The sequence below is a fragment of the Aythya marila genome (genome assembly GCF_965140915.1).
Source record: "Aythya marila genome assembly, chromosome: 12".
NCBI lineage: Eukaryota > Metazoa > Chordata > Aves > Anseriformes > Anatidae > Aythya > Aythya marila.
This window is the reverse complement of record NC_139053.1, coordinates 3,191,939-3,216,394: the sequence shown is the minus strand read 5'-3', so window position 1 is coordinate 3,216,394 and position 24,456 is coordinate 3,191,939. Positions and strand designations below refer to the sequence as shown.

At 40.8% G+C, this 24,456-nt stretch overlaps 1 protein-coding gene across 5 annotated transcripts; it reads left to right on the top strand.

Annotated features, from left to right (window-relative positions):
• The first annotated feature begins 433 nt into the window (after positions 1 to 433).
• SIAH1 (siah E3 ubiquitin protein ligase 1) lies at positions 434 to 23,001 on the top strand. 5 transcript variants are annotated; one of them, XM_082770047.1, is made up of 3 exons: positions 5,266 to 5,487; positions 11,967 to 12,028; positions 21,598 to 23,001. In XM_082770047.1, the coding sequence occupies exon 3, from the start codon at positions 21,600 to 21,602 to the stop codon at positions 22,446 to 22,448; it is 849 nt and encodes a 282-aa protein (XP_082626173.1). In that variant the 5' UTR covers positions 5,266 to 5,487; positions 11,967 to 12,028; positions 21,598 to 21,599; the 3' UTR covers positions 22,449 to 23,001. The 5 variants fall into 5 exon arrangements, with proteins under 5 accessions (XP_082626171.1, XP_082626175.1, XP_082626173.1 ...); XM_082770045.1 differs by lacking the exons at positions 5,266 to 5,487; positions 11,967 to 12,028 and adding an exon at positions 434 to 565; XM_082770049.1 differs by lacking the exons at positions 5,266 to 5,487; positions 11,967 to 12,028 and adding an exon at positions 3,989 to 4,037.
• The last annotated feature ends 1,455 nt before the right edge of the window (positions 23,002 to 24,456 follow it).

Sequence of the window (24,456 nt, the reverse complement as noted above, 5' to 3'; positions counted from 1 at the left end):
GTGATTTGGGAGATTTTAATTGGTTTTAAAGGCTTTTAAATTTAGTTAGGCAGTTGTAATCTAAAACAGGTCAGTGCTGACTGGAATTGTATTTTGTTTAATGACTAGTTATGGACTCTTGCAAAAGAACTTGATGGTTCTAAGTCTCTCTCTGGATTCGTACTGATTCTCAGGAGGACAGTGCTTGTGTTGGCTCTCGTGTTGCTAATAGTGTACTACTACTGTCTTGAAAAATCAGAGCTTGTTGTTCTAAAGCAGAATTTAGATGAATTACTTCACCCATATGGGCAGACAGCCACTTGTTTCCTACTTAAAATAGCAAGATAACAATTGTCTAGAGATATGACGATCACAAATATTTCTGTGGAGCTCCATAACATATCAGAGTTGCTAGAGTTACCATTAGTTGATAGGTTTTTAAAATGTATTTTTAAATAAATGTTACATAAAGGGAAGGAAAAAAAAAACACATGTGCAAGCTAATTGTATGTTTTCTGTATGCTAGGATATCTACAAAATGTCAAGCCGCTGACTGTTACCAGAAAGGATGAGGCTGGGGTAAAAGGCAAGTCTTTTATAACTATACAGTGCTTCTGAAGAGTTAGTAGATCTGGTGTTGTATGAAATCTACAGTTCTGAAAATGCTTCTGTAATATACATATCTGATTTAAAGAGTGTAAAGGCACCTTTTCTTCCACAGAATAATTTTTTAAAAGCATTTAGCATTTTTTTCCAATTTAATAAGATTGTTTTTATGCATCCCTAACTCTGTGTCTATAACTAACCTAAAAATTATTCTGTCTTCCCTTTATCTTTCTATAAAAACTGCTTTATTCCTCTTCTTTTAATTTTGGGTTTTTATAAATTCTGCAAAAGGACATAAATGGTAAATAAATCAAATTTATGAAGTTAAATAAAATGCAGAAAATCTTTCTCTACAAAATAACTGAGATCAGTTAAATTAGTCAATTATAATAACTATTAAGTACAGTCTGGTACTTTTTCAGGCTGTGTTTTAGATGTTTGAAGATGTTTGAAGACGTTTGTAAATAGCTGCTCAGTAATTAACAATAGACTATAACATGTTTTCTATGAATATATCCAGTGGAGTCAACTGGTACATCAGGACTGTCTAATCCAACCAGTCTAACATAACATTAATAAATACTTCATTTTGAATCTATTTAAAATATCAAATTTGGGATTTTTTTTTAAACTTTTTGAAACTTTAGCTTCTGCTTTTTGAAGGCTTTGTTCCCTTTTTCTAGTAGAAACCAAATTTGAGGGAGCAACTTCAATGCCAGCAATATTAAAGAAAACCTTTCAGGAAGAAAAACGGGCCTTGTGTCATATTAAGTATTTATCAACATAATTATAGGAGTCAACAACACTATACATATATGAAGCTTTGCAGTTAAGAGTAGGTTATCATACATGTTTCAGAGAATCTGTACTTCCTTACAAATGATGTTTAGTTCAACAGTGTATATATGAAGCTCTTCAGAGTATCCCCAAACTGCTTTTTTGTGAAGTTCTCGTCAGTTCAGAATTTTATTTCTGTAGGAAAAAAGTATGATTGGATGAAAACAGATATCAGCATTTACCTGAAAAAGTAAGATTTTTATTTATTTTTTTAATGAACTGCTCTAAGTAGTTGTGCTATTCTTCCACTTATTTGTGAGTTTGTTTGCCATCAGAAAGTTCCTAAACAAATGGTTGGGACCTGTAGGTGTTTTGAAGCCTGTGAAATGAAGAATATAAATGGGGGGGAGGGGAGAGAGCAGAGATCAATAACTGGTCTTCCGTCTTAATCAGTATTACTGTCCTTAAGAGCCCTACTGGATGTTTGAGACAAACTTTGAAAATTTGTCATTTTTTGTTTCTGTGATGCTGGGCAATTGTGGACTGCCGAAATCCCAACTAATGCATCTAATGTGCTAAGATGTAAGAAGAAGATATTAGTTGTTTAGACAAAAAGGATAAAAATATTTTTGTTTTTGTAAATAGCATGTATCACTTTCCATATGAAGGACAGTATTTTTCTTGTAAAATCATGATATATTTAGTACTTTTAGGAATGATTATCTTAGATCTCCTTTTGTAATTTGTGTAGTCAAAAATTTGTAAGAAGTATACAATGTTACGTCCAGGTACTTCTCTTACTCAAGTCTCAAAATGATTGTGTTTTGTTGGACCTATGTACTCATTTTTCGTAATGGCTAAATGTTCTAATTTCAATGCAAAAAAAAAAAAAAAAAAAAAAAAACGTACTAAAAATCAGATATTCAAAACTGGGCGAAAATCAATTCTTCAATTACTTTTAGAGACTCTAAAGTGCTGTAAGGAGAAAGTTCACTTAAGCATGTGTATTTTTGCTGGCTTCAGTGATATTACATGCAAGCTTACAAAATAGTTTATTTTTGGGTGCTTTGCTTAGGACTTAGGCACTTAGCTACCAGGATCAAGTGTTACTACGAATGCTCAGAAGCAGTGCTTCTGCCCAAGAAACCAGATACAGCCACAAAATCGGAGTATCCAGTTCAGCAACCATTAGCAATCGTATTTCTAAAGCTCAACAGTGTATTAGCAACACATGGTAGCATTCTCTTATCTAGAGAATAGAGCTGGTAATACCATCTTCAGTCTCGAAATAAAGAATGAGTTTTACATAAACACATAACTAATAACTTAAATGCCACTTAAAATCTCGTGTATTAAATCATATACATGAATTTCAAAAATAATAAAGCAACGAAGTGTGAATCAGTTTATCCATTTTAATAAATACAAAATAATATTTTAAGAAAGAAAGTGTTTTTTCTCTAAAATTTAGACAATATTATTACATCTTAGTATGAAACTTAAGACTTATGGGTGCTTTTGTCCAGTAAGGAAACATGGTAATCCCGTTAGACTACAGGTCTACATGTATATAACTCTATCAAGCAGTGGTATTGTACACTTCCATAGTGACAATAAATTATTTTCTTACTAAACAATGCATACAGAAATTCTCATTAGATTAATAATTATTAAAACTTGATGTTAAAAAGACCAACCTCAATTTGCAATTATAACATTGACTGATACTGCTAATTTAGCAGCATCTCCATAGAGTCAGCCTTTATTACTCAGCATTTAAAAGGGCCTCAGTGGGAGTGCTGTGTCCAGTTCCCAGAACGATAGTCAAAAAAAGAATAAAAGGAACCGTTGCAGGGAAAAAAAGACAAGAATAATCAGAGGCTTTGCAGTGGTGACCTATGGATGGAAGGGAACTGATGTAATTTACTGAAGATTAGAGTCTTCAAAAATAGAGAAGAGGAAAAACTCTTTGTGTTCACTGAAGCATTCTATGAATGGGCTGAAGTTAAAATGGGAGACTCAGGTTATATGTGGGGAGAAACAATGGTAAGGAAGATAAACACTATAGAACAGGCTTTAGAAGGCACATTTTGAAATTTCTACTACAGGAGGTTTTTTGTTTTTTTTTTTTTTTATAAGCTGCTGAGACAAACATTTGTCAGGAATAAAGAAGGCACAGTTGATTCTACCTTGGAGCAGGAAGATGGATTATATGACCTTTTAACATGTCTTTCGGACATTTTTTTACCCTGATTTCCTACTGTAATGGGGCCCATGAAATCTTGCTATAGGGTCTATTCTATTAAGCCCTCACTGCTGACTTTTGAACCTGTGGGCTAATTTCACCTCAGTTTGAGAGGAACAAGCCTCAACTTTTGCCTTTCTTGAGAAGTGTTAAAATATAGTGAATCTAGGCTGAAATACAGGGTCCTCTTGAGAGGAGGGGAATGTGAACTCCTTGTTCTGCCTGCTGTAGAGATGCACAGAGGTGAGCTGGGTGACGGACCAGTGGGTGCATGCGCACAGCTGCATTGGGTGGTTCCCTCTGGGGCAGCTGTTAGTTACAGGCATGAGCGAGCCGGGCACTGAGAAGGGTGCAGACGTGGGGAAGCTGGAGGCGTTTCAGCAGCAAGAACACAGGAGCAAAGTGGGAGGATATTGTGGTGAGGAAAGAGGTAGGATAAAAGTCCCATAGAAACTGGGCTTAATTAGTTTCACTGCTCAAGGAAGTAATTTCTATTCAGTGAAAGGCAAATGTTTAATAATGCTTATAAAACAGCAAGGCATCGATCTGATACAGGACTGTGAGACTAATTTTTTTTTTTTTTAAAGCAAAATGTTAGTGCATGTTTGCAGGATTAAAGCCTCAACCACAGATATACTTTGTAATAAACCACCCAGACTGCTGGAAATGATAAGCATTCTGGTTCTCCTGTCTAAAAACAGTAATTGCCACTGCTAGGGAAGCTTTTTTTTCCCCTCTTTGTCTATGAGGAACTACCTTTGTTGAAGTTTCCAGTACTGAATAGACTTCTGTATGTTTAAAAATACATCAGATGACTGGCCTTATTCTGCACTGAAATCAAAGTTGGAAAAAAAGCCTCTACTATTGATAATGTGTTCCTTTGGGCACATGTCCTTACTCAACAAAACTAATACTTCATCATGATGTATTTCCTTCAGCATTCACTAAGCCAACCCCATGGTTAGCAGTCGTTGCTGTGTGCGTGCCTCCTCGTGAAGGCTTGAGGAAAGGCTCAGCCAGCACACCGCACAGCTTCGAGATGTGCAGGAAGAAAGTAGGTGTAGATAAGTTTTACTTCTGTAGCTGTTGTTCTTTGGCAATAAGTAGCAACACGTTTGGGAAGGTTCTCAAAGGGGGGCTCGATGCACGTTGTGCCGCATCACTACAGCGATGCACTGCTGAGAGGCTGCTTTAAAGCTGGTCCTAAAAACCTCTGAGTAAGAGCAGAAGGGGCAGGGTGATGTAGGGACGTTACACAAAAAGCCGTGCTGCCTGGTCACTAAGAGCTGTGAGCAGGGTACGGAGAACCAGCTGGGTGCCCAATTCAGCCAACCGAGAAAGTGCTTGGTCACTCAGAAAAAAAAATAAATATATTGTTTTGAAAATACGATAACCGCGAGCTCTCCTCTGGCAAAACAGCTGCCGTAGCCGAGCCCAGGGCCTGGTGCCTACGCGGACTTCGGCTCCCCCGGGGAGCTCCGCGGGCCCGGGTGCCTCAGGGGGGGCCGCGGCCTTTGTTTCCCCCGGCGCCGCCGGCCCCGTGCCGGCAGCGGGGCGAGCACGGGCCGCGCGGCGCCGCCGGGTGCGCGTGCGCGGGGCGGCGGGGGCGGGGGAAGGGGAAGGGGGGGGAAGAACGGGGACGCCGCCGGGCGCGCGCCTCCGCCCGCCCGCCTCGGGAGCGCGCCTGGCAGCAGCAGGCAGGGAGGCAGCCGAGCTCCGCCGCAGCTGGCGCGCCCCCGTGGCGGTGTCTCGTCGGGCGGCTGGGAGCGCGCCGCGGGCTCGGGCCGGGCACCAGCGTCTGGGCGAGAGCCGCGCAGCCCCGTCGCCATCCGCGGAGCCAGGCCGCCGCAGCGGGGTCCCGCCCAGCCCGGCGCCCGCAGGTGAGCGGCCCGCGGTGGCGGCGGGAGGGGAGGGGAGGGGAGGCGCGGGGAGGCCCCGCAGGCCGCTGCCCGCGCGAGGCCCCGGCGCGGGGGAGCCTCAGGGCCGAGGCCCCGGCGCGGCCTAAGCGCAGCCCGGGCGGGCGGCGGGGCCCTGCTGCTGCTGCCGCCCGGCCGGGCCTGAGGGGACGGGGAGGGAGGGAGGGAGCGAGGCCATTGTGCGGCGGGCGGAGGCCGGGCCCGGGCCTGCGCGCCCGGGGCTGCCCCTTTGTGGGCCCGGCCCGGCCCGGCCGCGCTTTGTGCGAGCGGAGCGGCGCGGCCAAGGTCAGCGGGGGCCGGGGGCCGGCCCGGGGCCTGCGCGCCCGGCCCAGGCGCTGCGGGAAGCGGCCGCGGGAGGAACCGGGCCCGGCCGCGCCGCCTCGGCTCCAGCCCGGCGGGGCCGTGCCGCCCGCCCAGCTCAACGGCGGGGGGGGGGCCGCGGCTCCGGCCCCTGCGCCCCCCCGGGTTACCCCCGGCTGGGAAACAATAGCGTGTGTTGGGCAGCGCGGCGCGGCGGGGAGGGGAGCTCAGTGACTTCTCCAGCGTTGCGCTCGCGGCCCTTTCGCCTATTGCCGACGCACGTTTTGCTCTGAAGCTGCGCCGTGTCTGCGGTGTGCCCCGGCTCTGTTTCAAGCAGTCTCGGTGAACGCTGCCGTCCCTCTGTAACGAGCCGTTTACTTACGCGCTAAATAAATAGATAAAGTGAGTTAATTTGTTTAAGGTGGCAGATGAGTGGATATTAGGAGGCTCGTAGCTAATTGGACTAGGTCATGAAGGACACGGGACGTTCCACATGCAGGAGCCTGGTTTCAGTTGTCTCTTTATCTCCCTCCTAAGCTCTGAGGCGAGCACGGTGCATTCCAGAGGGGGAGGAAAAAGGGAAGGGGCTCTTCTCAGCCCTGAGATCTTCCAGCTGGTCTTCAGGATTTGGGGTACTGGAGTACAGGTGCTCCAACACTGAGGCTGATATTAGGGTGAAATTCAGACCTCTGGGCTAGGTCTCTGCTGCAGAAAACAACTTCTAAAGAAGAAATTGGATCGGATCAGGTTTTATCACTTGTTCTATGCTGCAACACTGATGTTGAAACTGAGTGCTAGAAACAATAATTACACAAACTGCAGTGGAAACTCACATTTGTAATTGCCTTCAGCACTTTTCACAGTAGCGAGAAGTGCAGGAAAGCACAAGGGTAAGAGCTTTCGCTAGTATACTTCTAGGAGCCTGTTGTGACCTAAGAATGCTAATACTGATGAGATGATGAGTATTTGCATCCTGAAAGCATGCACAGAGTACAGTGTCCATTAATTTATCGGTTGTGTTGGTAGGGTTCTAATACTGTAGTATTGGACTGTACTAGAGGAGTTAGCTCAGAAATCCAGTGGCTCCAGCTAACTAGGTGTGAACTAAGGAAAGTAAATATTTTAGATAGCTGAAGTGCTTTCTGTACTGAAGCACGAGCATTATTGCTGTTGTCTGCTTAGTGCAAACTGAGAAAGTATTACTAGTCGGATATCAAAGACACCTGCTTGTAATGCACAAGAGAGGGGAGAATGGGTGAGTTTGTATCAGAAGCAACTTGTCCTGGTCTGAACATTCAAAGAAATTGAGTGGGACAGTTTCACGAGCTCTGGTATTCACATGAAGCATCTTGGAAGACTATCCTTACAACTCTTACGAGAAACGTGGCGTTCTTAATTGTAAATTAAAAGAACTTTGTTTTATTTTTCTGCTTGTAACATTGTTTCTGCATTTCTAACTGTTAGCTTTAGAAGTTGGACTAAGTTGTGCCAAATATGTTATCCTTGGGTGTTTTGCTTTAGTGGTTGTCTCATTTTTGGGAGCTAAGCTGAACCAGAAGGATCAAGGTACATCAACAGTATCTGAAACTCTGGACACACATAAGGAACTCGGTTATGCAGTTGTGGTGCATGTTTCCAGCCTGCGAACAGCTGAGGTAAAAATGGTGTTTCCAGCTGTTGACTGCAGAGTTCCCTGAATCCCTGGTTAAGTGCTCCAGTGGCAGTGAAGTACCCTGTGAGGGCACCAGCAAGCGCTAGTCATCTCAGCCATCAGTTAAGGCCCACAGTTCAGGATTTCTTCTCTGAAGTTTGCTCTATTAAGCATGAACATTGTATATGCAGGACATCATGTTACTGGCTATTTTTTGTTTTTAAGGAAAAATGACATTAAGAAAAGTGAAAAATATTTGTGGGGATAAAGAAATAGTAGGAGATATCCCTTTTAGCACTAGCGGAAATACGCTGCAAGTAAAGACATTTTTACCTTTAATAAAATGTTTTGCATTAATAAGAAAACATAGGCAATTTATACTGTTTCAAAGTGCACATACTGGTAACATCTTAAACAGTGTCAGGACAGAAATGCAATTTGGGTCTGTGTTCTCTGTGTGTGATATCACGTGGTGGACTAGAAATGGAGGGAGAGAGAGAGAGAGAGAGAGGGAGACAAATACTGGTCACTGTGACTTGGTATTGCAGGTTTACCCGAGTTTTTCCTCTTAGTTCCCAACTGTTTGTAACAGATCTTTCCAAGTCATTGACTTGGGGTTATTTGCTACTGTGCTACACAGTGTTCAGATGTGAGCTATGCTCGGTAAAGAAGACAAAACCTGTCATTAATGCTTCCATTAATACTCTCTAGTTTTATGCCACACTTCTTATAGATACACACACACACGTAACACACACGTTCTAGGCCAGAGAGCCTGCTGTGTTTCTGTAAAGCCCTGGACAACTATTTTAAGTATATTCCGGTTTGAGTTAATCTATAAAATGGTGATTCTTTATGCTATTACAGGAGTAATGAAAGATTTGGTTACTAATACAGTACTTTAATCTGATAAAGTGCTAGATAATTACAGTTAACCAAATGGTGCGTTTCTGATTTTGACTTGTTTCTCTTTGTAGAAGCATAGTGCTGAGAGCTGAGCACAGAAGCTGAGATGGGCTGTGCTTTCAGTAGGGAAGTAAAATATTTGAGTGGTGACAATTATATTTGTCTTTTTGCATCAGGAAATGCATTAAAGAAATACTGTATACATATTTCTGTAGGGAAATTGATCTAGAGCAGCAAATTCACCTACTGACAGTTGTTGTCAACCATTTCAGTTTTTGTTTGCTTTACCTAGAAACAGTTGTTTGTTTCTTTTCTTATAACAATTGGTGACCTTTCTGAGACATGAAAAGCAGTGTGTTACAGTAGCTTCTGTTGCTTAGAGAAGTAGTTATCAGCTCCTTTAACGTGAAACAGTAATTCTTTGAACTTTGGTGTCTGTGGTATAAAAATCTATCAATTCATATTTTGATATTCCTTCCTACATTTCTCACGCATAGAGCTAAACAGAGCAAAAATTCATTTAGTCTTTGAAAGACTGAAGTGGCTTTCCAGTGTTTGTATTTTGAGTGCTGTCAAGGAGGAGCATTTACAATGTCATGCTTTTTAAGAGTTATTCTCAAACACATGTTCAGATGAAATATGTCAAAGGAAAAATATATATGAAGGAAAATTGTATGTTAAGTTTTTCTAACGTGCAGATTGTCAAAAGATTGAAAAGGTTTTGACTAGAGGAGGAGTATTTTAAAGCAACTTGGTGTTAAATTAGAGGATGGAAAGCCTGAAAATAAATTCATTTATGTAAAAATCGCTGGATGTTTAGCCTAGAAATGTAGGTGTATTTAAAGGCTTATCTTGTTCTTTGACTCTGTATCACAGATCTGTTATGAGAAAAGGTTCTGTGTTTTCTACTTTTTGTAAGGGGTTGATAACTGAAATAATTAGGTTTATAAGTTGGTTTGTAAATCTCAGTACATGTTGCTTTATGCTATGATGTGATGTCGGTAGTGATATGAAGTCAGATAGCTTTATTTCTAAACGACATGATAAGTTGCTGTTGACACATCACTGCTAGAAAAGAAGTAGCAGAAGATGTAGTGCTGAGCTAGCTGGCGTGTGCTGAGGGCATGGTTCTGCAGCACCTGAAGACAGTCTCTCCGTGCAGGATGCCAGCGATAATGCTACTGTGATAACAGTGGTGTTATCGCTGGCAGTGAAGCTGGCACCAACGTGAATGTGAAACAGGCCTGTTTCAGTTCCAGGTTTAGTTGAAAACTAATCGGTCACCTGTGAGAAATGGGTAACTATTACCTGGTTTGCTTCCCAGAACAGCTTGCGGCATGGCAACATAAGAGCCAGTGCTGCTGCAAGAGAAGTCATCCTCTCTCCTAGGAGCACGTGGGGTCGGTCTAAGTGCAGGCTTACAGCCGAGAGTCTTGCCCTCCATTGCTGGCTTGTTTTTGGTGTCTTCTTTGTGCCAGTGTAAGCACTCACATAGCTGTGCAAGACTGATTTTACTGAATGCGTTACCTTAAAGAGAGAGGAGACCAGTGTGTGAAAGACAGGCGGCACAGCCGTCCCTTTGGGTGGCAGCTTGCTTTTGTTTCTTGCAGAAATGGTGGAATTGCACTCTGACACGCTGTGTGCACGTGTCTGGAGCCATGGAGCCTGTATCTGGTGGAGTGTTCTTTGTACTGTAGATAAACCATTTTCTTTAATTGTTTATAATGCTATCTGAAGGCTCTTAACAAATATGTAACTGAGCAGTTTGTAAAAGTGCTATTAAGATATTTAATAGCCTTTAAAGTGTGGAACACTGCTACTTTCTCTTTGAAAAAATAGCGTCTATAACTCATTGTATCAGCTTAGCACCCGGACCTTACTCCAGGTATCTGTTCTATGAAAATGGACCTTCTTGGTGGTGCTGGTAGGTTGTTTTGACCAGACATAGGCCTCAGAATTTGCTAGTCTTAGGATCAGGTATCTTCTTAATTTATCTAGTGTTGTTTTGGAGATCATATTTGCAGCATACTATCATATACATTTGAGTGTTGACACATATTATCCCATTTTAAGGTACATGTGGTAAACTTCTCTTGTTTAATTAAATCTTTTTTTTTTTTTAATTGATGTGAGTTTTTACAGTTAAAAGCAGTGAAAATGCTCTTCCTAGCTAATCCTTTGATTACTGAATTAATATAACTATGATCTCTATGTATTGATTTTGAAAAATATTCACACATATACACGTGTGTATATATATAAAATCATTAGAGTTATGAAGTGAGTTTAATTCACAGGAATTTTCCTCCCATTCTGGAGCGTGAAAGTGTCAATGCAGTTGGGAGTTAGATTTGTGTGTGGCTCAGCTCTCCACGGCTGATATCTGTGCGATTATGCAAGTACGCCAAGGATGTAATTTGAAGACTGGTTGCACAGGTGTGACTAGGGGATAATTTGGCTGGCAGATGTTGATGGTGTACTGTAAAATTTTAGTTTGGCTTTGTGCTAGGTCAAATATATCATTAATACCATTAAAAACGATGTTTTACAAATAAAAGTATGCATTTCATAACAGAACTTTAGATGGACATTCTTCTAAAACAGCACCTGTGAAGCAGTAATTTTAAGAGCATTTTGATGCATGTCAAAAACAGCTGCTGCCCTGGTTTTATTTTAAATCAGGTGTTCAATTTAAAGAAAAACTGCTGTTCTTTGTGCAATTGTACTTCTTCCATGTGTATACACGTGCTCTTCTGCCAAATGAGTTGAGCAGGGGGAAAAGATTGTTTCATGAAGGTTGTTCCTTCATATGCAGAGGAGAGTCACCTATGTAACTTTGTTCTTAACTGATTCCTGAATGCTTGATCTTCTGGCCTGACACATTTTTTATAACACTCTTGTAGAAGAAAAACTTTAAAAAATACTGAAGTTTACAGTTATGCTTTAATGAGTCATTGTTAGGATTTGGTGTTCCAGATCAAGCACTGCAACATAGACTTAAGTTTTGCTTTAACTACGTAACAGAAGAGGGGATGGTATTTTGCAGAGAAGGATGTAGTAATGTTTGCATCTAGAAAGTGCTGAGAAAGGGAGCATGAAGTGGAAGAAAGATGTATTTGTGCCTGTCATTTCTGAAGCATGTGTAATATCTTGTGTTTTATTTTCTGATACAGACTCAAGCCTGACTTCAGAGTGATTATGGCTGGATTTTAATTTTGTATGCCATGAAGCATTTCCCAGGCAATAAGAATACATAAAATAGCCTGTTTTGTTTTTTGTGATTTAGATAAATCTGAAGAGAATTTAATGGGAATATAAGAAAATAAATGTAATTCTCTCGCCTGAGAGCTCCTTTTCTGCTGAATATGAAACATTTGCTTCAAAAGCTGGGTGGTTGGATCTTCACAGGGAAAGTTGTGAGAATTTTCTGGTAACAGAAGGATTCCTCTAAAGAGAGGTTTCTATTACTTGTTCTCCATAGGATGTCAATGTGGAGTTGATGGAAGAAGGCCTTCAGATTAGGTAAAATAAAATTAACGAGAAGGGTGTTGCAAAAGTCTCATCTCTAATTTGTCTCTTGATGTAGAAAATACTGGAAGGAACAGAAGCCTCCATATGTGAGCAGGACTTGAACCATTTCTCTGGAAAGTAAGGAGTGATCACAGTTTGGCTATTGTTGACTTTAAAGTTTGAGATGTTAAAATAATTTAAAAATAATTTAACGTAGTGCCACTTAGCATGTAATAATGTTTAGTTACTACTAACCTGAAGTGAATTTGAAAAGGGTCTACAGAGTAAATTTAGTATCCTTACCGTGTTAGTTCATTCCCTTTTGCATTGGTGTCTGAGACTTGCAGCTACTTACAGTGTTTTAAAATCTTGAACAGGCAGGGAAGTGCTTGCCTGTGGTGACTCAGAAACTTGTGACAGAGCAGGAACTAAACGCAGGTTTCCCATGCCGCAGACTGCTCTAGTACCACTAATTCTGCTTTTCAGGTTTCAAGGAATGCTGAATCTTCTTGTGTAACGTGGTGGTCTGTGAAGTCAGCAGTTCATAGCATATGGTTGCTGTGCCTCAGGTTGATAGTGCTGGCTGAAGAGTGCTCATATTCGTGAGATAAAGCCATGTTCTAACTCGTGTTTTCATGGGAAGCATGTTCTGCAGGGCTAGGGACAGCAGCGCTGGTGCTCTGGATCCAAATACGACAGTGGTAACTCACCAGTAGTCAAGTTTGAGAATGCAGGTAACATTGCTATAATTAATTAAAAAAAAAAAAAAAAAAAAAAAGGCTGTTAATGGTGACGGTCGAATCCCTGTGCTACAGTACCACAGAAACAGTTGATTCAAAACTAATGAGCAGGGAAAAAACAAGTCACTGAAAAAGGGAAAACTGAAATCTGGTGTTTGATTCAGTCCTCCTGTATGGATGGACATCTGTTTTTATGCGAAAGAATCAAATCTGTGAATCAGCCTCCAGTGCCACTGCTATGGGATCTGCGGAACTTGGATGTTCTCCTTATGCGTGAGTTCGTGTTTGACGTACCTTGTGGCACAAAGATCTCTGCTCTCAGTTCCCGAAGCCCTCCCATGCATGTTCACCCTCCACAGGCCACGTTTCAATTCTTCAGAGGGCTCCACTGTGTTCCAGGGCGCAGCCCTGCATACAGCAATTCAGAACAGATTAAAGATCACAGGGATAGATTATTATCTGAGATGGAAATATGTATGAACCTACGCAATGCACAAAATAGAGAGATCTTCACAAAAAATAGCCTATATACATAATTGTGTTCTGACTCCTCCTGCAAAGCAGCTGTCTGCGTTGGGATCGGTCTCTTGTGGGCCATGACTTTTTCTTTCATCAGGTCTGGTTATTCTGATGGTCTGCTCCCTATTTAGTTATGTAGGAAAGTAACTGAGCATAAAACAGATCTGGAATCTAAACTGGAATAGTTATCTCTGGAAGACTTTGCATGTGAAAGCACCTCAGAGTAGAGGTATTTCTTTTCGTTGCGCTTTATTGAATCAAGGTAGGCACTTCCATACCACACCCTCTTCCCCGTGTCTGCCACAGACACAGGAATGGTGATGCAATATTGCATGGCAATTACAGTATACAGCGAAGAATATAGTTTTTGCAAAGTCAGACTGAGGACAGAAACACAGCCCCCAAATTGCCATACTTGGTAGGATTTGTTGTTAATGCTTACAGAGTTGTTGTTTCGTGTGTTATTGTTTTTGTCTTAACTTGTATACAGAGTCCAGCTATGATATCTCATAAAGCAGAATTAAATGCTTCCTGCTTTAGATGCTTCTGGGTGGCGGCATATGTTACAGCATGAAAAATAACTTGCTTTTTTTTCCTGGTGCTGTTAATAACTTGCTTTGTAGCTGGCCACCTTGTATGCCTGCCCGCCTTTTTATTGCAGTGTGCTAAGCCTGGAACTTTTAAAAAGGTAACTGTTTACCTGTGGAAGAGGATCCCGATGGAGTGCTATGTGCACAGTAAAAGGAAACAAAATGTTACTAAAAAAATAAAACTGTTTTTCCTGATATTTGTTGTTTCTGTAGAGTTGTATGTATTTTCATGTGAAGTTTGTCTTTATTTTGTTAGATTCTGTGTTTTCTGCCATGATCTTTATTTTGAAATCAGTACTTCTGCTTTATCTCAGCAGTACTGTGCTCAAGCTCTGGCAGACTGCAGAAGAGCACTTCTGGTGTGGTATCTAGAGGAGGCTAGCATGGGACAGGTTCCAGGTGCAGGCATGCTGGACGTTCAGGTGTCCTCTGTCAAGGAATGCTCTGGCTTCTGCCTGGTGGTATTGATGTGGAGGACACAGAGCTGGTGAGCTGAGAAAAGAGGAGGGTTTTGGTCCCAGAGCCCCACTTCAGGTACAATGCAAGAATGAGCATCTTTGTACAGCGTTTCTGTATCACCATCCTGATGCCTCTGTGGTAGGTGGGGGTGTTCTGCAGTATCAGCAAGCTAAGTTATTTGCTCCTTTTGGAAAAGGAAAACTATGATAAACTCTCATGTGGAAATGGTCAACAGCCTTTTAATGCAAGCATTTGCTTTTGATTTGTATTTAAAGAATGGTTCTTTTTCTTCCGTATTTGTAGCTATATGTAATGGAAGAAGTTGTTTCGCTAGCCTAACTTTATTTTATTCCAGTAGGCTGCCAAAGATCAATCATTTTTGCTATTGTTGCTTATACCAGTTTGTTTAACGTATCACTGTTTTGTTTTTCTAGTGGCAGCATTTGATAAATTGCTTTTGGTCTATCTTGAATTTTCAGAAACGTCCTTTATAGTTCCCTTAGCATTCTCCTTCCAAGCTCAAAAGGAGGGAGAGATAAATGTCATGTATTGCTTTATAATACTGTGTTGATGGTCTGAATTTACAAAGAAACACGTTTTCTTATTTAGTTCTAAGCATTACTATAAGACCCGTGAGAGCTGGGATGTTCTCTGATTATGTAGTACAGTGAGTGGGCCAGACTTAGTTTTTTTGCTATTGATCAGACATTTCTAGTTTTCATTCTAGAATGAAATTTGGAGTGATTTATTCTCTGTGTACTTTGTTTCTGAGCTCATCTTTCATTGCAAGACTGGAATTATCCCAACAGTTTAGCCTGATATCCCAGGCTAGCAGAATATGGGTTATTCGCTTCTTGAAGTTGATGAAGTTCTTTGCATTTAAAAATGAATGCTAAGTTTTATGTGGTTGTTGTACATCTTCTATAGGATGTTCTTCCTTCCTAATTGTACGTTATAAGGTTGTTGGGAAGAAAATCCTTGGCAGATAGAAATAGGCCACCTTCTGGCTGGATGTTCAACTCCTCTGCTATCTATGCCAGAATAGTAATGATGGATATTAACAACACTGGCCGAGGCTCAAGCTTTTGTATTGGATTAGAAACAGGTCGCTATAATTTAATGGGCGTAATAATATGCTGATTTTGTTTACATAGTGCTGTTTTCATCTGCTACGTAACGTGTGCTGAATTTGGAGACGATCTGGATTGCCCACTAGTAGTGACTCACTGGTGATAGCATTCTGTGCAAGAGGACAGACTCGATAGCATCAGGCATGTGCTGAGGGTTAGGGTCTGGTGGTTCGCTGCAGATGTAGCCACAAAGAGCATGACCGGTCCCATGACTGTAAATCCATGGGGGTTTCCTTTCCTGATGATTGGAAGGAGGTGTCTGTAGAGAGCTGCTTTCTGGAGGCAAGAAATAAGTATCTGCAATTCAGGGAGATGGGGTCACTGCAAGGCAGTGGAAATTACAGTAACCTTGTGTGACAAGGAGGTGAGCTGGAGAGGTGATACTTTCCAAAATTCACTTGGAAAAGAATTTGGAATCTTAATTTTCATTTCCAAAATGAAATAATCATGAGATCTGCCCTTTTTATTATTTTTAATTTTTGTATTGGCTTAAAATACACTGTTAGATTGGGTTGTTCTGGCTTTTGGTTGTTATGGAGAGCAGCCCTGAGGTGTCTGAAATAACAAATAGAGTATCGTTAAGGGCACCGAAGCAAACGGTGTCTGTAAGGGTCGTAAAAATTCTTAATTCATAAATTAAAAACAGTAGATGGAGATTAAATTGGGTTATGTAGTTGATTAATAATTTATGTCATGAACTGTAAATGCTTCTAAGATTTTGAAGCAGGTCAGTACGCACAGAGGCTGTGTGAGCAGCGATGTACTTCTGTGTCTAACAGTGTCAGGCTTCCATAGGGAGCCATACATTTGACATTAACTATGCCAGGCTTTTTGTGATCTAAAGTTTTGCAGAATTCAAAATGGAAAAAAATGGGCCCCAAACAACAAATACTATACAAATACAACAAACAACAAATACTTTGAAGTTACTCTCTGAGATACTCGTGCATAATACATTTTGTGCCGTATGTATCTGCTGAGGTGTGGTGGTGGTGAGGGCAATGTATGGTATTTTCAATAGAGCCTGCCAAAACCTCTTTCCCTTTTGTTTTGCTGTACATTGGGCTAATATGAGTGCAAGAGAGGGGACAGAGGAAAGATAAATTGCTTGGAAAATTATTTTCAGAAATACTAAGCACATGCAGTTGGGGAACTGGCTTGTACATAGTGCTGTAGTCCTAGAGTTTTTATCCCTAGCGGATTAAGACTTTTTCATAATTGGGCAGCCATGGAACAAAAGTGCAGTGTCCTAAGGACTTTTAATATGAAATTAACCTAGTGCCACTTTAAAAATGTCAAGGAAGTTCCCTACTTAAAAGGGTGCCCCTTTTTAATAGGAACAAAGTGTGCTTTTTAATTACCTTCATTCTTAAGATAATATTCACTTGGGTTTTCTGTATCAGTAACACTTGGAGTTACTTGAGCATGAGATTACTTGGCGTGTATGTGTATACACACACGTGCACCATCCTTTTTGCTAAATAGGCACACATGCTGCTCTTGCGTTCAGTAAACCTTCCTTCTGCCACCAGGGCAATATTGGTGGGTTTTGAATCTTTTTAATTTGTTGCTTGTAATATTTACAGATGTTACAGATATTATATCGTACAAATTTCTCATGATGTTCTGTAACTTTTCTGTATCTACTTTCGTGTTATTATTTAGACTAGTCTAATCATTATTTTCAGCAGTTCATTTAGCCTTTGGGTTTTGACATTCTTTGGCTGATGTAGCATCTCAGAGAGTAAACTGTCAGTGTTTGCCACAAGTTCGAACGTTGTTATGAAGTGATCTAATTTCCAGTGCTCTGTAATGGGTATTAAAAAAAAAAAAAAGGTCTAATTTTCAAATATGATTGTACAGTTGAAGAAGTTAAAAGATTTTGTATTATCTTGTTGATGTCCGTAAGGCATTAAGAGTTTATAAATTTTGAATGCGAGTCTCTGGATTCAATTAGTTCTGAATGTGATTGAAGAAAGATTTTATTGCATCACATCTAGAAACTTGTGATAAGGCATTTTTTCTGTCCTTGAACCATTCTTTCAGCATTATACAGTTAGATTTTTTTTTTCTGTCCCAGCCATTAAGATGACTATATGAAGTTTTGTGGGTTTTGTGGTGTTTTCTTTTTTTCCCAAAACTCATATTCAGTCACCCTCTCGAAAGGAATTTAAAATACTAAGCCCAAGTCTAATCTGTTCAAAATGAGTGAAGATATTTCAGAAGTGACTGGCGTTAACCTGAAGTTGTCGAAGGTGCCCTCTATTTCGGTGAGATGGGAGAGATTTAGTTTCAAGGATGGGTCTGGAGCTAATGCCTTTGAAAGGTGAGAAGCTGAGCTGGTGTCAATCTATTCGCGTACACTGCCGTTACTGCCATGGCATGTGAGATCCACGCTCTTTATGAACTTTTCTTGAAACTGCTTCCCTCTTGTCTGCACTGCAGCCCAGCTTTTTGCCCAGTCAGATCCTCACCTCTTCCCGTTCGCACCGTGGTTCTTCTCGCCCTGCTGGGGCTGCATGGACTCTCCCTGCAGGCCCCGTGCCCCAGGTGATGGTGCATTGCGGGGTGCTGGGGGCTTTGCTCATGGGACAGCTGCGGGAGGGAGAGCCCAGGGCCTGTGTCCAGCACTCCAGGGCGCGATCCTGGTGAATTTCTCAAAGGCCATTTCTGTGGCTTTTCTCAACCATGCCTGCTTTGGCTAGAAACTTTGTTGACTCGTAACAGGTGGGGATGTCACGTGTTGCACATACAGCGGTGACTGTTAAACATTGCTGGTATTTAGTTAGTTACTGACGTTTTTGGTAGGTGGCCTCTACTTGCACGTCACAGGGCTGATACAAGGTTCCACAGCCTTTCTTCAGCAGGATGGGAATTTTGAGCAGGAGGAAAGCGTTATTAAGATGACTTCCTTGACCCAGATGGCTGTCGCCTCAGTTTGTGTGCTGCCAGAGCCACTGATTGCAACGCGCCTCGGCTGAAGCTGGTACCCCCACAGTGCTGTCTCAGCCCAGAGCCCTGTGCAGCCGTGCTCTGTGCTCTGGTGCTGTCCCATTGCTCTGCCCTGAGGTTGCCCCAGTGGCTGTTTGGGCACCTGGTGCTGCAGCCACGGGGCTGTGCCTTGCTGGGCTCCATGGGAACTGGGGCTTGGGGTGGGGCTTGGCCCATGGCACAGCAGGGGGGTGCATTTTGGGATGCAGGGGAGTTTCCACAAGAGGTTGGTGCCTGCTGCTTCTGCCAAGGTCATTGCTCTTCCGTGATCTAGAACAAGGAATTCTTAAAATACCAATTTTCCCCTTTCACTCTTCCCATTGGCTGAACTTTTACAAATTTGTACAATATTCGAATAATTTGTGTTGTGGGATCACCCGGCACTCTGTAGGTTATCAGTGCTTCCCAGAGACTTATCTCCACTGTGGAGGAACAGAGTAGTAGTGCATGTAGCTCGGTTTGTTTTGGTTTTACCTATAGAAAGGCTTTTATAACTAAAAATACCTTTAAACTTTATTTCCAGTTTTACTTGGTTTGTAATTATATTTGGTGGGGAATTCAGCAGGGGTGAATAGAGGTTAACTGTGTTACACTGTTAACACTTCTACTTGTGATAAACTTGTAGCTTTTAAGACAGCTATAAACAATCAACTTCTTTGCCATCATGATGCATTATTCATCTTTTCTCTTAACAGGGGAGATGGAAATGTAGGCTCTGGGCAGGTCTAGGCTTGGTAAATTACAGTTTATAGATTTATCCAGTTTCTTCCTTGCTTGTTAATCTCAATGGTTTGGTTCACAGATTTCCTGCTCATTTCCATTCCCCACTCATTTGGATGGCCCTTGGTTGTGGAAGTTGTGCGTAAAGGCTGGTCTCATACAGAAGTGGTAAAGCACGGCTCTACAATTCTCATCTTCCTCAGTGCTTCTGGAGCTTAGAAAGCTGAAGTGGGAAGTGCCTCTGCGCATAAGGTCTTTTGCAAAGCTTGTAGGTTGCTTAATTTAACTGTTGTATGGGCTCTGGGAGGTGTAATTAGGCAAACCAAAGCTCACCCAGCTAGTCTGACTGCCTAGGGAACTGGTCTGACACCCTGGTTTTCACCAGTGTTATCTGAGGGTTATTGGGGATCCCTGAATCAGGATGTGTGGGTTCAGGTTAGATGAAGCGTGCACAAGCTTTTCTGAAATGCGTCTGCAATTTCTGAAAGGAAATGTTTTTAGAATTTTATGTATGAATATGCATGCAATTTCTAAGCTCTTTCCAAGCAGATGTCATGGTAAGAGTTTGTTCTGCTGTGTACAATCATTCTCTGTGTATAATTTGTTCTCCTAGACCACAGAACTGCAGGGTGCCATTGTGAGTCTCCCACCTACGGGTGTTGGGGAAAAATAACAGCAGTGATCAGTTGTCATAGGGGCTTATCATTTGGATTCCTCTGCTGCAGCAAGCTGGTGCAGTATCGCTTCCCCAGAACATAGATTTGATTTGTCACAGATAACTTGGACTTTCCATCTCAGTAGAATGCCTTACAGTAGGAAAATAAGGCGAAAGAAACAAGCATTCCTTTCCTATCTCCACACTGTCAGTTAAGGTCCAGCAGCACAAACCATTGTATGGCTTTAGTTCCAAAGATGAGAACTGGGTATTGTGTGTCCAACAAGCTGGAGTTGAAAGAGACTTGGGAGGGGTGAGATGCTGCTGCTAGTGGGTGTGTGAGACACAGTCAGCAACTGAACACCGAATCTTAGCCACCCATGTTTTACTAGCCTGGATTAGAGAGCTGGTTTTGTAGAAGGGTAAAATTGCCTGCCTATGGTTGGTTACTTTGTGAACGTCAAGGGATAAGTTATTTTGCCTGTTGGGATCTCTTTGTTTGTTCACTTGATGCCCTGAATAACGTGTGTCTTGCAAAAGCACGCACAGTATGCTGCGTTGAGGTATCTGGTCCAAGTATGAGTAAGTTTGTTTGTGGTTGAAATGATTCTAAATATGGGAAGCTTGCCTATTGCCTAATATTCCCATGTCAAATACAAAGGAGATTAAAGATGAGGTTTATTTTGAGAGCTTTATACATACATGACGGGTAGAGAGCTGGTGTACTTGCAGAGAAACACTTCAGTTGGTTGAGAATAATGTCACTGTGTAATGAAATCCAATTTTGGATAGCATTTTACTTAACCTAAGGTTAATTTTTCAAAATTGAGGGATTATTTTTCCTGGGACTACTAGTGATTCCTTTTGCACAACTAGGAGGAGAGTTGAGGGGGTGCAGTACAAAGCGTAGCATCCATATGCAGTAAGAAATACGGGACTTTTACCACTGTTGAACCCTTGAGAGAACTGTTTGGTCAGACAGCTGTTAACTTCGGTTTGGGGACATCTGAAAAAATTGAACTTTAGTTCTGTTCCACTGAATGTAAAACTTTGTAAACAGTGCCAGTACCCAAGGTACTGGGCATACTTGAGTACTTAAATATTAAAACTAATTCTCAAATTTCATCTTGTGAATTTCTTTGTTTGGGATATTCAATTAAACGTTTTGTGTTTCTTTTCTGGTATTTTCGCAAATGGCTTAGTCCAGCAAGTGGAAGCAATAGCTCTGCTTAAGCTGTAGGACTTAAAAATAAGAAAATGAGTCAATATCCTATCCTGGGAAAAAGCAGTGTAGTGATCTTATTTGTGTTTTTCCTTGTTACTTTTTTTTTTTTTTTTAATGCTTATACAGTAAACAGGATTACAGAGGTCCTATCTTGAAGTTTGTGTGTTCATTAAAAATGGCTAGTTTCTCGTCTTACTAAATACACAGCAACTTAAAATTCAGCTTGAGAATTGTTGTGTAGTGTGCCCATTTGTTACACTCAACTAATCTGGATGGAATGTTTTGAAAGTGCAATAGTAAAAAACAAAACACTCCCCCCCCCGCCAAAACAAAACAAAACAAAACAAACTTTAAGGATTTAATGTACATTAAGCATATCTTTACTCATTTACCCTGCAGCTTCCAATAGGTAAATTTCACTTCAGAGTAATTAGCAGAATTTCGTCCCTTGTTAAATTTGCATGGCATAGATCTGTCTGTCCTGTGGAGCACAGCTGATAATCTACATGTAAAGTACCCACAATTGCCATCACATATTTAGGGTTTGCTTCCATTTCTATCTAGTTTCTTTTGAAACTTCTTTGCAAATCAAGAAATAGTGTGTGCAGAAGAAAACAAAATGCATTTAGCTGTAATCTCTACTCTATCCTCATTCTTTTTTTCTCTCTTCTCTTTCAGAAATGAGCCGTCAGACTGCTACAGCACTACCTACAGGTACTTCAAAGTGTACGCCATCACAGAGGGTGCCTGCACTGACTGGCACTACAGCTTCCAATAATGACTTGGCTAGTCTCTTTGAATGTCCTGTTTGTTTTGACTATGTGCTGCCACCAATTCTTCAGTGTCAGAGTGGCCATCTTGTTTGTAGCAACTGTCGCCCCAAACTTACGTGCTGTCCAACTTGCCGAGGCCCGCTGGGCTCCATTCGTAACCTGGCTATGGAGAAAGTTGCCAATTCTGTACTATTCCCGTGTAAATATGCCTCTTCCGGATGTGAGATAACTTTGCCACACACAGAAAAAGCAGACCATGAGGAGCTGTGTGAGTTTAGGCCTTATTCCTGTCCATGTCCTGGTGCTTCATGTAAATGGCAAGGTTCTCTGGATGCTGTAATGCCACATCTGATGCATCAACATAAGTCAATTACCACACTTCAGGGAGAAGATATAGTGTTCCTTGCTACAGACATTAATCTTCCTGGTGCTGTTGACTGGGTTATGATGCAGTCTTGTTTTGGCTTTCATTTCATGTTAGTATTGGAGAAACAGGAAAAATATGATGGTCACCAGCAGTTCTTTGCGATTGTACAGCTGATAGGAACACGCAAGCAAGCAGAAAACTTTGCTTATCGACTTGAGTTAAACGGTCATAGGCGGCGATTGACTTGGGAAGCAACTCCTCGATCTATCCATGAGGGAATTGCAACAGCCATTATGAATAGTGACTGTCTAGTCTTTGACACCAGCATTGCACAGCTCTTTGCAGAAAATGGCAATTTAGGCATCAATGTAACTATATCAATGTGTTGAAATGGCAATCAAACCTCTTCAGGCCAGTGTTGAAAACCGTTGCATTTAACTTAGCAGAAACTAGGGTAACCATCGTTGACTGTCAGACAAATTATTTGGTAGATGGAGGATAGACATATGAAGGTAAATAAAAGGAAAGGCTGTTAAATTACAGGAAGCAGTTGCATGTAGTAACACTAATATATTTAAAATAAGTCAACAGTAAACCACTGAAAATATATATACACCCAAAATGGGCATCTTTTGTATTCAGAATTGATTCTACAGGAAATGTTGTAAAATAATTCTAAAAACTTGTTTGTAGATTGATTGTACTGTTGAAAAGGATACTGTTTCGTGTTTTTGTTCGTGTTCTTTTCCTCCCCCTTTGACTGACAAGCCATGTTGAGCGGTTTGGTCTCTGGCCGCTGCATCCCGCTCCCCTCCTCCCTCCCTCCCTCCTTTGTAAGTCACTACATAGTATTGCTGCTGTTTGTGTATATTTTTTGTGTATTTGCTAATTTTTATTAACTTCTAGTTTTTCATTAAATAAATATGACTTTCTTTTCTGTAATTCAGGTTTTTCTCTTTTTTTGTATCTTTTTAAAATTAACTACAGGTGTCATCTTTTGATATGCATAATTGCTATGGTAAAATTAATATTTCTGTATGTTTGGTAAATTTTGTCTCTTTCCAGTAGTCAATTCATTGGTGATGCTGTTCTTAACTGAGCTATTTTGTGAATGTATTGAACTTGAAAGGAGTAATTATGTTCAAAGATATATCAGGAAAGAAAGCTCCTTTAAAAACAGGTCTAGATGTTGTTGTACTTTGAGTTATGATCTAACATAAATGAATTACCAAGATTTTTCCAAACTAAAAAAAAAAATCACGTTTCAAATTTAGAGATGCTTAGAAACTCAATTGCATCCTTGTATTTGTTGGTTTTCCAGTACAAAGAAGGTATTGTCTTGCACAGTATTTGTAACTATAAAACAGACCATTTGTTTAAAAAAAAAAAGCGGGGGAAAAAAAAAAAAAAAAAAAAAAAAAGGGCAGTCAGAACGAGATGTTTGCAGTCTTTTTATATTTCTCATTAAAAGAATACCTGGCAAATTAAAATTCAATTTTTTGCTTTTTGCTTTAGCTCAAAGTTTGACACATGACTACTACTCTTGCTCAATTTCTTGTCCTCATGTCTCTTGGTTGTTACTAAAGTAATTTCTTGAACTGATTTTTGTATATTGTTTTAGTGATGATACACAGTCAGATACAAGTAATCTCTCACAGGTATGATTCACCAGCCATAAAAGCTTTTGTAGGATACTGGGCATAATGCAGACAGCCTATATGTGAAAAAAATAACCATGAATGTATAATGGTATTTGTGTTACAAAACAGAGAGACAAAAAAAAAGAATAAGGTGAAAAGCTGTTTCATCTTAAGCTATTTAAAGGAAATCTTTGTCAAACCTAGTAGTAATGGGCATCTGTTCAGAGAGGTAGTCTGGCTATGAATTACTTTTGTAACACATTAAAATACAGTTTATTTACTGTGCACTGTCTTTCTTATCAGAAATTGCTTTGTTAAGTCAAGTGTTGTTCATATTATTTTGGTGCATAAGGTAAGTAGTTGTACAGGTAAGGAGCATAAAACCCCTCAGGTTGGATACATACACTACTACAGCCACAATTAGGTTTGTGTAATGAAAGAAAAAAAATTACTTCTTATAATTTGTTTCTTAGGCTGTTAAAATTTTGCACAGATTTCAGTTAAAAGATGTACTGTGACAGTGGATAGATGTTTCAAAACGAATCCTTCAATCTAGCATTTTTTTTATTTACCAAATAGACAACTAATTGTTTGCAGTCTTCTGAACTCAGTAATTACTCCCACCTAATTAAGCTTGTCTATATTTACCCAAGTTTTGTCTTCTGGTGTACTGACAGAAACTCAGCTAAATACGCAAATAGATTGTATAGGCATATGTGTACTCACCAGCTCACCCTCATTCACTCCTCATTGGCTG

Excerpts from the sequence above, each read along its gene's own strand:
- SIAH1 (XM_082770045.1), top strand. The coding sequence starts at position 499 with ATGCTAGGATATCTACAAAATGTCAAGCCGCTGACTGTTACCAGAAAG. Across the intron at positions 566-21,597 it reads GGATGAGGCTGGGGTAAAAG|AAATGAGCCGTCAGACTGCT; the intron begins GCAAGTCTTTTA and ends CTTCTCTTTCAG.